Genomic DNA, 15895 nt, shown 5'->3' with positions numbered 1-15895 from the left:
ATAGAAAAAGGCTCACTTGTATTTTGTCAAGGAAGATGCTCAGCCCTCCAGATGGAGTTGTGTGGAAGTTGACTCAAGACAACCGGATTTTTCTTGCCGGCTCGAAATGTTTCACTGCTTGTCCAAGTAGCTTCCTCAGTCTGAGCAAGATCCCAAGAAGTCACCCGGTAGATCAAGTCCACTTCACTGGTTCACCAGGGAGGCCACATTTCATGCCCCTACTAGGGTAAAGAGCCTGGTGGCGCAGTGGACTAAGTGCTGTTAAAGTAGCACTTAGTTGCCAGCTGCCTGCAATTACTGCGAGTTCAAATCTCACCAGGCTCAAGGTTGACTCAGCCTTCCATCCTTCTGAGGTAGGTAAAATGAGGACCCGAATTGTGGGGGCAATAAGCTGACTTTGTATAAAAAATAACACCACTTGGGGGGGCCGAAAGCCCTACTAAGCAGCTATATACAAAAGTATGAAGGCTATTGTTTAATGCATTGTAAGCTGCCCTGAGTCTCCGGAGAAGGGCGGCATATAAATCGAACCAATCAATCAATCAATCAATCAATCAAAAATAAATAAATAAATAAATAAATAAATAAATAAATAAATAAATAAATAAAGGATTCATTTGGGCTGTCGGGCGGGAGAAGGCTCCTGTGCATCCCTTGGATAGCAAAGGAGACTAACAAGCGAGTACCCTGTTTCCCCCAAAATAAGACATCCCTTGATAATAAGCCCAATCGGGCTTTTGAGCTCATCTGCTAAAATAACCCTCCCTGTTCTGTCCCCGTCTCATACACACACACAAACAAACAACCGGGGGTTAAATAAACTGGCAGACAACCAATTCTTTTGATAAGAGGATTGGCAGCAACCCAGTAGCTGCTTGCCAAGAACTTTACTCATAAACAAGATATACACAGTTCAAGAATTGTCAAGTCCAGTCCATAATTAAATCCAAGGCAGATAATGTTGTTTCCAAAGATGCAATGTGACTCGATAGTAGTTAGTTTTGTCCGTTACAGAGTCTGAATGGCCACCTCACCCCCTTATATCCCCTGTGGGGTGTGGTCCAGTGACTCAGCTTAATCTCTGGCACGCCTCCTTTTCTATTGCGTGCGCTTGTCCCTCCGACGCTGGCGTGGATCCAGCTAAGACTTATCTCCTTCACTGTCCGACTGTGAGGAGGTATCTGGCTCCTGGCCAATCTCTTCTCCTACGGGAGACACCTGAGGCATTGCCAGAGAGGAGGGTCCTGGAGAGGGAGGCCTGGCCAACTCCTCTCCTTCATGTTCGGAGCCTTCTCCCTCCGATAAGACGGCCTCAGGGATCGGAGCCACAACACTCCCTCTGAAAATAAGCCCTCCCTGAAAATATTTAAATACAGAGCTGGAAATCAGGTAAGATGGCAAGAGGAGCCCCATCTTGCTCCACGCCCCCCCCGCCAAATAATAAGACCGCCCCGAAAATAAGGCCAATCGCTTATTTCGGGGTTCAAAAAAATATAAGACAGGGTCTTATTTTCGGGCAAACACGGTATTGGATCACGTAACACCAGACGTGTCACCGGAAGGCAAAAATCATGAAACTGCATCTTACGTTGGCCATGTCATGCAGGGGAATTCATTGGAGAAAGCAAAGTCCCTGGAGAAAGCAAATTCATTGGAGAAAACAAGAGCTGTGGTGGTTAGAATGGGGTATTGCAGGCTAATTCTGCCGACTGCCAGCAGTTCGATTCTCACCAGGCTCAAGGTTGACTCAGCCTTCCATCCTTCTGAGGTTGGTTAAATGAGGACCCAGATTGTTGGGGGCAATATGCTGACTCTGTAAACCGCTTAGAGAGGGCGGTAAAGCATCGTTAAGCGGTATATAAGTCTAAGTGCTATTGCTATCATCACAAACATATTACAATTATATTAAGAGCCATGGTGGTGCAGTGGTTAGATTGCAGTATTGCAGGCTCATTCTGCCAGCTGCCAGCAGTTCGATCCTGACCGGCTCAAGCCTTCTATCCTTCCGAGGTTGATTAAATGAGGACCCAGATTGTTGGAGGGCAGGATGCTGACTCTGTAAACCACTTAGAGAGGTCTGTAAATCACTGTGAAGCGGTATATAAGTCTAAGTGCTATTGCTATTGGAAGAGTCAATGGTAAAAGGAAACCAGAGCACCAAAGAACACGGCAGCTGGACACCATCGAAGCTGATACCGGACCAAACATAGAAAAAACTCAAGGAAGTAGTGCAAGATTGGAAGACATGGAGAGACCTGGCTCGACTAAATAGATATCATCATCATCATCATCATCATCATCATCATCATCATCATAGTAAAGGGTTTAGGTATTGTAACATTTATACCCCGACTGTTCTGCCCCAGCTACGGACCCCAAAGAACGCAGCACACACAAAGTCCGTTCAAATCTTATTTTACTAAATAAACCAGTCTTTTACAACAACAGCTATTAATTAACTTGCATTAACAGCTGCCAAGAATTCAAAGAATAATAACTGAAAGCTTACTATGATTGGCAGAATGCCCAGAAGCAATTTGCAGGAAGCTGATAAGATAAGCAAGACACGAAGGTATGTGAACAAAGTTGTTCCCTGCAAATTGCTTCAGTTGGTGTTCCTCCTTAAATAGGCTAAGGGAGTGGCCAATTAGCCCCAAGCCTTACTCTCGAGGAGACCTCCTGCTGAGGAACCACTCCTGCCTTTTGGCAGCTCTGCGTGCCTGTGCATTGAGAAGAGGCTCCTCCTCTTCATCCTCTTCACTTTGAGGAGCTTCTGGAGGTTCTGAAGGCCCTGGCTGAATCCCCGCCTCTGGCACCACATCTTCTCCAGCCTCCTCATTGTCTGACTCGAGTGCCAGCTGCACAGGCAGCTGGCACAGCACCACACCAGCCTCCTCGCTGTTGGAATCAGCTACTAGCTGCACAGGCCGCTGACGGCCCACAACACTGACTGACCTCTGCCTACTCACCTAAGGAGCCTATTCAAATTAGGTGAAGAAGTGAAACCTTCCTGCAGGACAGGGGTTTATGGCAGAGGTGTCAAACACGATAGCATCGTGGGCCGTATTGGGATGTATCGAGATGTTTTTTGCCTTTGCAGAGCTGGGGTGGGCGTGGCCCATGTGGGTCGGCTATGGCCGCCAGTTTGACAGGCCTGGTATATGGGGTTCTCCCTAAGCAACTTGTCCAGACTGAAGAAGCTACTTGGATAAGCAACAAAAGGTTTCCAATCAAAAAAGAAGAAAGAAGACCAATTGTCACGACTCAACTTCCAGACTCCAACGTATTTCAAAGGGGGGGGGGAATATTCGTTTTCAGGACATTCTTGGATCGTTCCTATGATCCAGCTCGAAGTTAATTCATCCTGAAAAATTCTTTCAACGCTTAGTTTCACGCCGGCTAATATTTATGTTTATTTTATCACCAGGATGAACTTGTCCGTCTCCAAGCCATTCCTATTCAGCTCGGAAAGGATATGGAAAAAATAAGCCGCAGAATGCAGTATGTTCTTCTCTTTATTATTATCATTGGTTGCACAATCAGCTAGATGCTTAGACTGGAGTTGACATTATTGTATTATTATTATATTGTTATTCCACCTTTTAAAATATACTTCTCTTCTCTTCTCTTCTCTTCTCTTCTCTTCTCTTCTCTTCTCTTCTCTTCTCTTCTCTTCTCTTCTCTTCTCTTCCCTTCCCTTCCCTTCTCTTCTCTTCCCTTCCCTTCCCTTCCCTTTCCCTTCCCTTCCCTTCCCTTCCCTTCCCTCCCTTCCCTTCCCTTCCCTTCCCTTCCCTTCCCTTCCCTTCCCTTCCCTTCTCTTCCCTTCCCTTCTATTCTATTCCACATTCCATTCCATTCCATTCCATGAATATAGTTACAATCTCAAGAGTTGGGCTGTGATTACATGTATGTAAACTGAGAGCTTCTGCACCAGAGACAAATTCCTTGTGTGTCTAATCACTCTTGGCCAATGAAGAATCCTAATCTGTTGTATTCTACTCTACTCTACTCTACTCTACTCTACTCTACTCTACTTACTCTATACTCCTCTACTCTACTCCACCCTATTCTTGAAATAATAATGAAATAATAAAAGCCAAAAATACCCTAAGCAGATTTTAAGCGATTATCTTTTGATATTTTTTTATGTACTTCCAAAGTTCAAATACAAAACCCAAAAAGAAAAAAAAAAAGCAAAGCAAAGAGAAAAAACAACAACAAACAAAAGAAACAAACAAAACCAAAAATGTTTACAAAACAAAATATCAAACATACACCTAAAATGTCCCTCCCCCGGGTTGAATACTGATAAATATATTTCAACAATAATAATTTCCCCCCTCGCGAAACCGATCCACAATTCATAACCTTCTATATAGGGGTGTCAAACTCGCGGCTGGTGGGCCAGAATACGTCACGTGCTGGCCAACCCCACCCCCAGTTTATCAAAGGGGGAAAAAGTTGCCATACATCACATGACGACGTGACGACGCGAGTTTGACACCCTGTTCTACATCCATATTTACCAAATGACATTTTTTAAAAAATACCACAAATAGGAAACACAGACACCTTATTCTTACTCACGTCAGCCTCTGCCACTGCTGCTTACAGAGAGATCGAAAAAAGAAAAATCTCGCTTCAGGAAGAAGCGCAGGAACTTGTGGAGACGTCCAAAAAAATGGAGACCAAGTGCACGGAGACCATGGTGGAGAAAGAAGACGCGATCAAAGAGGTCGAAGGGAAGAAAGCGCTGCTCGAGATCAAAGAGCGAGAATTCAACACTCAGACCAAGGTGCACGAGATGAATAAAGAGAACGAAGGCACCGCCATTTCAGAGAGGTGAGACTGATTAGTCGGAGGCCATTGTGGGTTCTTCCTGTCCCTGAACATTTATTTTTTAGCGAATGAAGGTGTCCCAGGGTAGTGTTGCAAGATCCGAACTGAGTCGGCCATCGAGACCAATGTTGTGGCCTGTCGGCCGCCTGCCACTCCAGCTACCAAATCAGAGGAGGAGGAGGCGCGGGAGTCAGGATTAGTATCAAGGCAACCTGAGAGGTCCGAGGGGGAAGAGGGAGTGGAAGTGGCAGAGAGAGAGACAGAGACAGAGCCTTGGCCGTCCCTCAGCCCTCAAATGGAGAGTCAACAGGCCCCAGGTCTGGAGGTGGCTGATGGGGAAGAGGAGGAACAGCTGGGTCCAGTGCCTGATGCGCGGATGCACAGAAGGCAGAGGAGAGGAGAGCAGTGGAAATCTATGGGCCGATCCTTGGGAAGGAAGAGCAACCGCTGCTAGCGAAGCCCCACTCTAGCTCTGGGGATAAAAGTCAGGGGGCGGAGATGAATAGATGTGGCAGACAACTATTCATCTCCCAGCCGGACAGGATTGTCAGCCTGCGTTGAAAGAGAAACTGCTCTGAATCTGAGAATTCAAATTATTATTATTTTATTTACTTATTATTTTTTTATTTTATTGTCATTGTACGTGCATACACAGTATACCCATACAACGAAATTCACTTAACACCCAAAGACCAGGTCCAACACACATAACAATCCCCAAACACACTCCCACCCACCACAATTCTTCACCCCTGAACCATCCAAACATCCACACAACAGACCAAGTAGTACTGTCCAACAGCTCACTGATGGTGGCCCTTTAGTTCATTATTGAGTGCAATTATAGCTCTGGGATAAAAACTAGTCAGAAAACATGTGATCCGAGTCTTAATTGTCCTATATCTTCTGCCAGAAGGCAACAGTCCAAAAAGATTGTAAGCAGGATGGGAAGAGTCTCTGAGAAAGTTATGCAACTTTCTCAAACAGCGAGATTCGAAGATGTCATCCAGGACTGGTAGCTGGATTCTGATGATATTCTGGGCAGTTTTAATGAGCTTTTTTGTCCGCTACAGAGCTGCTCCTATACCATGCAAGAATGCCGTATATCAGGACACTCTCAATGGTGCTGCGATAGTAGGACAGAAGTAGATGCTGAGATAGATTTATCTTCCTGAGCATTCTCAGGAAGTACAGCCTCTTCTTTGCCTTCTTCACAAGCATGTTAGCATTCATAGTCCATGAGAGGTCCTCCGAGATATAAATGCCCAGAAATTTAAAACTACCAACCCTCTCCACCTCCTCACCATTTATGTACAATTGTAAATGTACATCTCTCTTCCTCCTGTTCTTTAGTTTTTTTGGTGTTAAGTGTGAAATTATTTTCTTTACACCACAATGTCATCCCTTGTACTTCCTTCCTGTAAGCAGACTCATTGTTCTTATTAATGAGCCCCACCACTGTCATCTGCAAATTTAATAATTGCATTGGTGTTATACAATGGGGTGCAGCAAGAGTGAAATGTAAAATTTGTTACTACCAGTTCTGTGGGCGTGGCTTGGTGGGGGGAGGGTCCAACTTTTTTTTTTAAACTTTTAAAACCAGTTTTTCTACAACCTCTTCGGCTGAAGAGGTTGTAAAAAATGCTTTTAAAAGCCTCTGACGATCCCAACTGAGTTGCCTGATCTACAGAGGCTTTTTTTAAAAAAGCCTCTGACGATCCCAACTGAGTTGCCTGATCTACAGAGGCTTTTTTTAAAAAAGCCTCTGACGATCCCAGTTGAGTTGCCTGATCGACAGAGGCTTTTAAAAAAAACAAACAAAAAAAAAAAACAATCCAACAATCTGACAATCCCAGTTGAGTTGCCTGATCGGCAGAGGCTTTTTTTAAAAAAGCCTCTGACGATCCCAACTGAGTTGCCTGATCTACAGAGGCTTTTTTTAAAAAAGCCTCTGACGATCCCAGTTGAGTTGCCTGATCGACAGAGGCTTTTTTAAAAAAAAAACAAAAAAAAAAACAATCCAACAATCTGACAATCCCAGTTGAGTTGCCTGATCGGCAGAGGCTTTTTTTAAAAAAGCCTCTGACGATCCCAACTGAGTTGCCTGATCTACAGAGGCTTTTTTTAAAAAAGCCTCTGACGATCCCAGTTGAGTTGCCTGATCGACAGAGGCTTTTTAAAAAAAAACAAAAAAAAAACAATCCAACAATCTGACAATCCCAGTTGAGTTGCCTGATCGGCAGAGGCTTTTTTTAAAAAAGCCTCTGACGATCCCAACTGAGTTGCCTGATCTACAGAGGCTTTTTTTAAAAAAGCCTCTGACGATCCCAGTTGAGTTGCCTGATCGACAGAGGCTTTTTAAAAAAAAACAAAAAAAAAAAAACCAATCCAACAATCTGACAATCCCAGTTGAGTTGCCTGATCGGCAGAGGCTTTTTTTTAAAAAGCCTCTGACGATCCCAGCTGAGTTGCCTGATCGGCAGAGGCTTTTTTTTTCTTTTAAAAATATTTTTTCTACAACCTCTTCGGCCAAAGAGGTTGTAAAAAAAAAAATGCTTTTAAAAGCCTCTAATGATCCCAGCTGAGCCGTGCGATCATCAGAGGCTTTTTTTTTTTTTTTTAACTTTTAAAAGCATTTTTCCGGCTGAAGAGGTTGTAGAAAAAATGCTTTTAAAAATAATTTTAAAAAGCTTCTGATGATTGCGCGGCTCAGCTGGGCATGGGGCGGGGGCAGGAATTTTTGCTACTGCTTCTCCGAACCACCCGCCGCCATCGCTACCAGATCGGGCGATCCGGTCCGAACCAGGAGCATTTCACCCCTGGGGTGCAGTCATGTGTGTATAAGGAATAGAGGAAAGGGCTTAGCACACAACTCCCGGGGGGGGGCTCCTGTGCTTAGTATCAGAGTAGAGGAATGGTGAGATCCCACCCTTACTGACTGTGGCCTACCTGTCAGAAAATCCTGGGTCGTAACAAAAACTACTTTTTTCTACACTCACGTAGGGGCCAATTAGAAATGGGCTTCCGCAACATGTCCAATTTGAAACAGAAACTGCACGATACTCTCTGTCGGATGCAAAGAGAGAAGGAGAAGGACTTGCGCACCTTCAAAAAGATGGAGATGCAGCTTAAAATCGCGCACGAAAGCCTGGCACAAGTTCAGTCGCATCACGAAAGGATGCTTTTAGAGGTGCGTACCCGTAAGTTTGAAGAGCAAATGTTGAGTTTTGTTACTTTTTCCGTTCTTTGGGCCAAACACTGTTAAAAAGTGTGGTTGCTAAGAAGAGGATGACTGAAGGATGTCGTACAACCAGAGGTGGGTTCCAGCAGGTTCTGACCAGTTCTGGAGAACCGGTAAATACCGCCTCTGACTGGCCCCGCCCCCATCTAGTCTCTGCCTCCTGAGTCCCAGCTGATTGGGAGGAAATGGGGATTTTGCAGTAACCTTCCCCTGGAGTGAGGAGGGAATGGAGATTTTACAGTATCCTTCCCCTGGAGCGGGGTGGGAATGGAGATTTTACAGTATCCTTCCCCTGGAGTGAGGAGGGAATGGAGATTTTACAGTATCCTTCCCCTGGAGCGGGGTGGGAATGGAGATTTTACAGTATCCTTCCCCTGGAGTGAGGAGGGAATGGAGATTTTACAGTATCCTTCCCCTGGAGTGGGGTGGGAATGGAGATTTTACAGTATCCTTCCCCTGCCATGCCCATCAAGCCACGCCCACAGAACCGGTAGTAAAAATTTTTGAAACCCACCACTGCGTACAATAGATATTTGGTTGAGGGGTTTTTTTTGGGGAAAAAAATAATACAAATTTAAGATTTCCGAAACTATAAGAGTTTAGCAATTTCTATTATATCAACGGTCCCTCAGCCTTTACGGCTTGCTGGCCCAGCTTGGAAGGCGGAGGAAAGGAACCAGGCCGCACGCAGACACGCACATGTATACACGTGTGTTGCAGGGGTGGGTTCTATTTACCTTTACTACCGGTTCACCGTGGGGCCGTGCACTCTTCTGCGCATGCGCAGAAGCATTTTGATGATGTCGGGGTCGGTGGGAGGAGCCTCCCACCGGTTTTACTACTGGTTCTATAGAACCGGTGCGAACCGGAGACAACCCACCACTGGTGTGTTGTCCTGCCTCTTGTGCCGCCCGGTTCCAAATAGACCAGCAGTCCTCAATCTTTGCGGCTTGGCGGGAACCAGGCCGCACAAGTGGCAGGCCAGTACACACACATGTGTGTTGCAGATCAACTTGAATGCATGCGTTTATGGCAGCCCCCCACACTCATGTACCAGTTCCAAATACACCACGGCCGTGTCCCGGGAGGGTTGGGGACCCCTGTATTATGTTCAGTGGTGGGCTGCTGCCGGTTCGGACTAATTCAGGCGAACTGGGAGTTCCGATAGCACCTGCCCTGGTGCTATCACATCCTATATAATCGCCGGTTTTTCGATGCCGCACACATGCATGCTTACATTTTTGGTTCTCGGTGAACCGTTTGTGAGAGCATGCACGCTCACAAGACCAGGTGGCTGGTGTACATGCACACGCCGGAAACCAGAAGATCATCTTCCCAGCATGTGCATGCACACCAGTTGGCTGCTCTTCCGGTTTTTGGCATGCGTCTATACGGGTGCAGTCCCGTTTTGCCACTCGGTGCTGAAAAGGTTCGCCAACACTCGGTTTAGCGGTGGGCTTCAAAAATCTTAGCGAGGAGTTCTCTGTCCGGTTGCTGGGTGGGCGTGGCCATGGTGGGCGTGGCCTAGTTGGCCTCCTGCACCATGATGGGGGGTTTGCCCTCCCCGGGCTCCGGAGGCTTTCCTTGAGCCTTCAGGAGGGTGAAAACAGCCTCCCCAGGCTCCAGAGGCCCTCTTCCCGAACTTCCGGTAGGGCCATTTTTCACCCTCCCGAGCCTCCGCGCGAGCCCTGAACTTACCTGCATCCAAAATAGGCTGCGTGGGGACTCCTGGGAGGGGTGGGGTGGGCAGGACGGGACCAGCCAGGAGTGGGATTTGGGAGTTCTCCCAACTGCACAGAATATTAGCTAGAGGTTCTCCCGAATCCCTACGAACCCCTAGCAGCCCACCCGTGATTGGGTTAGATTAAAATAACACACTTTCTTCCTTTTCTGTACATAACCTCCTTTTTTATCCCCCCTTGTACAGTTAGATGCTGTCCCTAAAGAGGATGGGGCAATATTAGAGAGGCGAAGGGAGCTTCAGAGAGAAGTGGAAATAGCAAAGCGAAATCTGACTCAAGAGGTAATGGGACAGCTGTGTTTTATTCATCCGCCAAGCCTGTCAAAATCTTTCCTCTGATGCTGCTCTCATCTATCTATCTATCTATCTATCTATCTATCTATCTATCTATCTATCTATCTATCTATCTATCTATCTATCTACCTACCTACCTACCTACCTACCTACCTACCTACCTACCTATCTATCTATCTATCTATCTATCTATCTATCTATCTATCTATCATCTGTCATCTATCTCTCCCTCTCCATCCATCTATCATCTGTCATCTATCTCTCCCTCTCCATCCATCTATCATCTGTCTATCTATCATCTATCTGTCAATCTCTCCCTCCCTCCCTCCCTTTTTCCTACGCAGAAAAACCTTGGTTACATAGGAAAAACCTGGCTAGAGGAAAAACACACACACACACACACACACACACACACACACACACACACACACATATATATATAGAGAGAGAGAGAGAGAGAGAATTGTCCTAAAAACAATTGTCCTAAAATTTTATACTCTGACGAAGTCGGTAGGGGCCAACGAAAGCTTAGCACAAGTTTTAAAATAAAAAATTTTTTTTAAAACTTTTAAACGTTCTGGAGATCGTGATGTCTATCGCTTCTTATATATATATATATATTTTTTTTTTCTTACTTCTTCGTAGGGTTTATGTGTGTTTTTCTTCTAGCCAGGTTCAATCAATATATATATATCATCTATATCTATCTGTGTATCTATTATCTATTATCATCAATCTATCTCTCCCTCTCCATCTATCTATCATCTATCATCTCTGTCATCTATCATCTCTCTCTCATCCATCTATCTATCTATCTATCTATCTATCGATCTATCTATCGATCTATCTCTATCTATCTATCTATCTATCTATCTATCTATCTATCTATCTATCATCTATCTGTAAGGGGTAATGTAACTATAAGAATAAGAAGTGGTGCTGAGGGTGGAATAAATAATGTAAGAGGGTTTTTTTGACTTTCTGAATAGGGGCAATGGAGAAATCTGAAATAGTAAGGGACAGTGCTTGCTAAAGGCTATTTTTCTTCATTCTGATGGCCCAAACATGTTTGTTAGACTTATACCCTAAGGTAGATCTGTACATAGCATCCCCACCTCCCATTGTATCCACACAACAACAACACCACTATGAGCTGAGCTGATCAATCCCCACAAAACCGAGGATGGATTAGAACATGGGTTCCCCCACTGCTATCCCGTATTTTTTTTACCGTATTACCAATATTTCTACACCATACTCGGTGCCCAAATTACTAAGCAGAATGGGAATATGGCCTCCCCGATGAAAGAAAGGGATGAAATCTAGAGAAAGATGCAGACCAAACAATTTTCACGGAAAGCTACGGCTGAAAAATCGGAGAGGAAACCTGGCAACCTGCCAAGCATGGTGCCTCCCCCTCCAGCTTTCTTCCATGCCAGAGAGTATGGCAAGCATTGGAGAACAACAGCCTGGCAGACAGGGGAGAAAGGAACAAAATGACCCAAAGGAACAGAGAAGTCTATTCAGACAGGCCAGGCAACGAATGGAAAAGGGATAAGAAACAATAACTGAAGGATTTCTGTCTACATCCTGCATGTCCTGAGGACCTTGAAATCATTTTCATAAAACTCCTTCCCTCGAGTTTTTCCTAACAAACATCACTGGATTGATGGATGGATAGATGGCTGGATAGATAGATAGATAGATAGATAGATAGATAGATAGATAGATGATAGATAGATAGATAGATAGATAGATAGATAGATAGATAGATGATAGACAGACAGACAGATAGAGATAATGGTTGATATATGGATGATGGATGGATGATGGGAGGGAGGAAGGGAGATTGACAAATAGATGACAGATGGCAGATGATAGATAGATGGGTGGGTGGATAGATAGGTAGGTAGGTAGAGAGAGAGAGAGAGAGATGATAGATAGATGATAGACAGACAGACAGACAGACAGATAATGGTTGATAAATGGATGATGGAAGGATGGTGGGAGGGAGGAAGAGAGATTGACAAATAGATGACAGATGGCAGATGATAGATAGATGGCTGGGTGGGTAGATAGGTAGGTAGGTAGATAGAGAGATGTTAGATAGATGATAGATAGACAGACAGACAGACAGATAATGGTTGATAAATGGATGATGGAAGGATGATGAGAGGGAGGAAGAGAGATTGACAAATAGATGACAGATGGCAGATGATAGATGGGTAGGTAGGTAGGTAGATAAATAGAGATATAAGATAGATAGATGATAGATAGATAGATAGATAGATAGATAGATAGATAGATAGATAGATGATAGACAGGCAGACAGATAATGATTGATAAATGGATGATGGATGGATGGATGGATGGTGGGAGGGAGGAAGAGAGATTGACAGATAGATGAGATGGCAGATAATAGATAGATGGGTAGGTAGGTAGGTAGGTAGCTAGAGATAATAGATAGATAGATAGATAGATGATAGATAGATAGATAGATAGATAGATAGATAGATAGATAGATAGACAGACAGACAGACAGACAGACAGAGACAGAGAGATGAGAGAGAGATGATAGCTGACAGATGACAGAGATGATAGATGATGGATGGATGGATAGATGGAGAGGAGGAGGGAGAGAGAGAGAGAGAGAGAGAAAGAGAAAGAAAGAAAGAGAGAGAGAATAGATACTAATAAAGGAGACTATTTGTGGTTCAGGTTTGACACGAGGGGTCCTTGGTCAACCTGGCGGTTTTCTTGTAGACGTTTCATTATCAAGCTAGCTAACATCATCCGTGTTGCTGATGTTACCTATTTTGGATCATTTAAAACATCTAAGAAAACAACCAAACTCAGAGAGCACCAAGGACTCCACTGTTCAGCTCCTTGGGCCTGAATATTCTCTTCTACAGATACTTATTAACATCTACCATTCTGGGATTGTCTCCCTAGAAAACATCCACCGATTCCGAAGTGCGGATTCTCGATCAGTGCCTCGCAGAGGAAGACCAACTTATTGGGGCTCAGGAGCATTACAGGGAAGAGTTCAATAACTTGATCCGTATGACCCAGCTCAAGGCGGACGAGAGGGAACAAAAATCGAAGGATTTCTTGAAAGCTCAGGTGAGGAAACTCCAGGGAGCATCTAACTTGGTCCTTCTATCTCGGATCACCCGGACTTTCCATACTTCTATAGCAGGGGTGTCAAACTCAATTTTATTGAGGGTCGCATCAGGGTTGTGTTTGACCTCGGGGGGCTGGGGTGGGCGTGGTCAGGGTGGGCATTGCCAGCTCGACGTCACTTGTGTCGGGGGTGCCTGTGGTGGCTCGAGCGCTCTGCCAGCTAAAATGGGCTCCCAAGCTCCGTTTTCGGCCGCGACAGCCTCCTGCAATCCTCTGCCAGCGAAAACGGAGCTCAGGAGAGCCGCGCGCGGCCATCACGAGGTCTGTTTTGGGCTGCAACAGTCTCCTGCAATCCTCTGCCAGCGAAAACGGAGCTCAGGAGAGCCGCGCGCAGCCATCACGAGGTCTGTTTTGGGCTGCAACAGCCTCCTGCAATCCTCTGCCAGCGAAAACGGAGCTCAGGAGAGCCGCGCGCGGCCATCACGAGGTCTGTTTTGGGCTGCAACAGCCTCCTGCAATCCTCTGCCAGCGAAAACGGAGCTCAGGAGAGCCACGCGCGGCCATCACGAGGTCTGTTTTGGGCTGCAACAGCCTCCTGCAAGCCTCTGCGAGCAAAAACGGAGTTCCGTTTTTGCTGGCGGAGGCACTGCGGGCCAGTCCTTCGCTGTTTCCAGGGAAGCCCCGCGGGCCAGATATAAGCACCCTGCAGGCTGGATCCGGCCTTGCGGGCCTCGAGTTCGACACCCCTGTTCTATAGAGTAGATTTTTGACTCATTCATAATATCTTCCCGTTCATTTTCATCACCGAAACAACGGCGGACCACGCCTCTTTCAAATCTAGATCCCTGGCAAGCCTAAACTTATATGTAATATCATTGTTCTTCTTCCTCTACTGCATTCACTTGCCCCGTGCGGGAAATCACCGGAATTAGGACTGCAACGGGTTGCTAGGTAAGTCATTTTTTTTCTGTGAGGCCTACCTGTGTTAGCTTTGTTAAGCATATCATTTCTTTTGAGATGAGAACAGAGATACGAGGCCCCTCCGAACATGTGAGGGGGGATGATAATTCTGACTTACAATATAGAATAGAATTCTTTATTGGACAAGTGTGATTGGACACACAAGGAATTTGTCTTCGGTGCATAAGCTCGCAGTGTACATAGAAGATATAAGTGATAAATCATGATCCTAGTCATCCTAAAAATACGTTCATCGTGAATCATAAGATACAACCCTTAGTGATAGTCATAGGATACTAAATAAGCAATCGGCATAAACCATCCTAGGAAACTAAGTAAAACAATATAAATCGTAAAGATACAAACAGCAATAGTCAGGGGTGGGATTCAGCCGGTTCGGATCGGTTCGGATTGGATCGGTTCAGGCGAACCGGTAGTTGTGACCTGCGGTTGAGCCCACCCACCCTCCCTGGCGCTATGCTGTCCTACTTAGTTGCTTTTTTAAGCCACGTGAATGTGTGCAAGCTGTGTGTGTGAGCAAAGTACATGCGCAAAGGGCTGCGTGCATGCACGCACTCACATTTTTGGTGCTGGGCGAACCGGTTGTTAAATTATGTGAAGCCCACCAATGGTTATAGTCATAAGTAGAAAAGGAGATAGGTAATAGGAAGGATGAGAAGAAGAATAGTAATGCAGTCTTAGTAAATAGGTTGACCGTGTGGTGTGGGAATTAGTTGTTTAGCAGAGTGATGGCATGGGGGGAAAAAAACATCCTTGTGTCTCGTTGTTCTGGTGCGCAGTGCCCTATAACGTTGTTTTGAGGGTAGAAGTTGAAACAATTTATGTCCAGGATGTGAGGGGTCTGTAGATATTTTCACAGCCCATAAGTCTATCTGTAAGCATACTTTATAGCCAAGGTCTTCAAACTTGGCAGCTTTAAGACTTGTGGACTTCAACTCCCAGAATTCTCCAGCCAGCTGGCTGGAGAATTCTGGGAGCTGAAGTCCACAAGTCTTAAAGCTGCCAAGTTTGAAGACCTCTGCTTTATAGGGATGCGGTGGCTCAGTGGCTAAGACGCTGAGCTTGTCGATCAAAAGGTCGGCAGTTCATCGGTTCGAATCCCTAGTGCCGCGTCACAGGGTGAGCTCCCGTTACTTGTCCCAGCTTCTACCAACCTAATAGTTCGAAAGCACGTAAAAAAATGCAAGTAGAAAAATAGGGACCACCTTTGGTGGGAAGGTAACAGTGTTCTATGCACCTTTGGCGTTTAGTCATGCCGGCCACATGACCACGGAGACATCTTCAGACAATGCTGGCTCTTCGGCTTTGAAATGGAGATGAGCACCACCCCCTAGAGTCGGGAACGACCAGCACATATGTGCGAGGGGAATCTTTAATCTGTAGCCATGCTTTTCTGATAACCGAGCTCCATTTTTTGCTTCTGAGAACACCGTATTCTGTTTTTGAAATACAGAACGACGCTGTCGTTTTTGGAATTCATTTTTTTGCCTCCTTGAACTTTAGAAACGGCCGTGCGATTCTAACAACTCCCCAATATCCACTGCTGTGTGTTTTTTCGCAGGCGCGTCTGAATAACATTATCGCAGAAATAAAAACGAAAGACTTTGAAATTAGGGAGCATACCAAGAAACAGAGAGAAATTCAGAGACAGTAAGAAAATTGTTTCAATGGGTTTG

The 15895-nt window shown here is 45.3% G+C and overlaps 1 protein-coding gene across 3 annotated transcripts in view; it reads left to right on the top strand.

Annotated features, from left to right (window-relative positions):
* CCDC146 (coiled-coil domain containing 146) overlaps positions 1-15895 on the top strand; it is a 113621-nt gene that overhangs the window by 81298 nt on the left and 16428 nt on the right. For all 3 annotated transcript variants that reach the window (XM_087873332.1, XM_087873330.1, XM_087873331.1), the window contains 6 exons: positions 3428-3501; positions 4615-4842; positions 7843-8029; positions 10008-10103; positions 13068-13238; positions 15781-15869. In XM_087873332.1, coding sequence (XP_087729458.1) covers positions 3428-3501; positions 4615-4842; positions 7843-8029; positions 10008-10103; positions 13068-13238; positions 15781-15869 — 845 coding nt within the window. The remainder of the gene's footprint in view (positions 1-3427; positions 3502-4614; positions 4843-7842; positions 8030-10007; positions 10104-13067; positions 13239-15780; positions 15870-15895) is intronic.

The sequence above is a fragment of the Pantherophis guttatus genome, chromosome 7 (genome assembly GCF_059756535.1).
Source record: "Pantherophis guttatus breed Tessera chromosome 7, ASM5975653v1, whole genome shotgun sequence".
NCBI lineage: Eukaryota > Metazoa > Chordata > Lepidosauria > Squamata > Colubridae > Pantherophis > Pantherophis guttatus.
The sequence above is the reverse complement of the archived record's forward strand: the minus strand, read 5'-3'. Positions and strand labels throughout refer to the sequence as shown.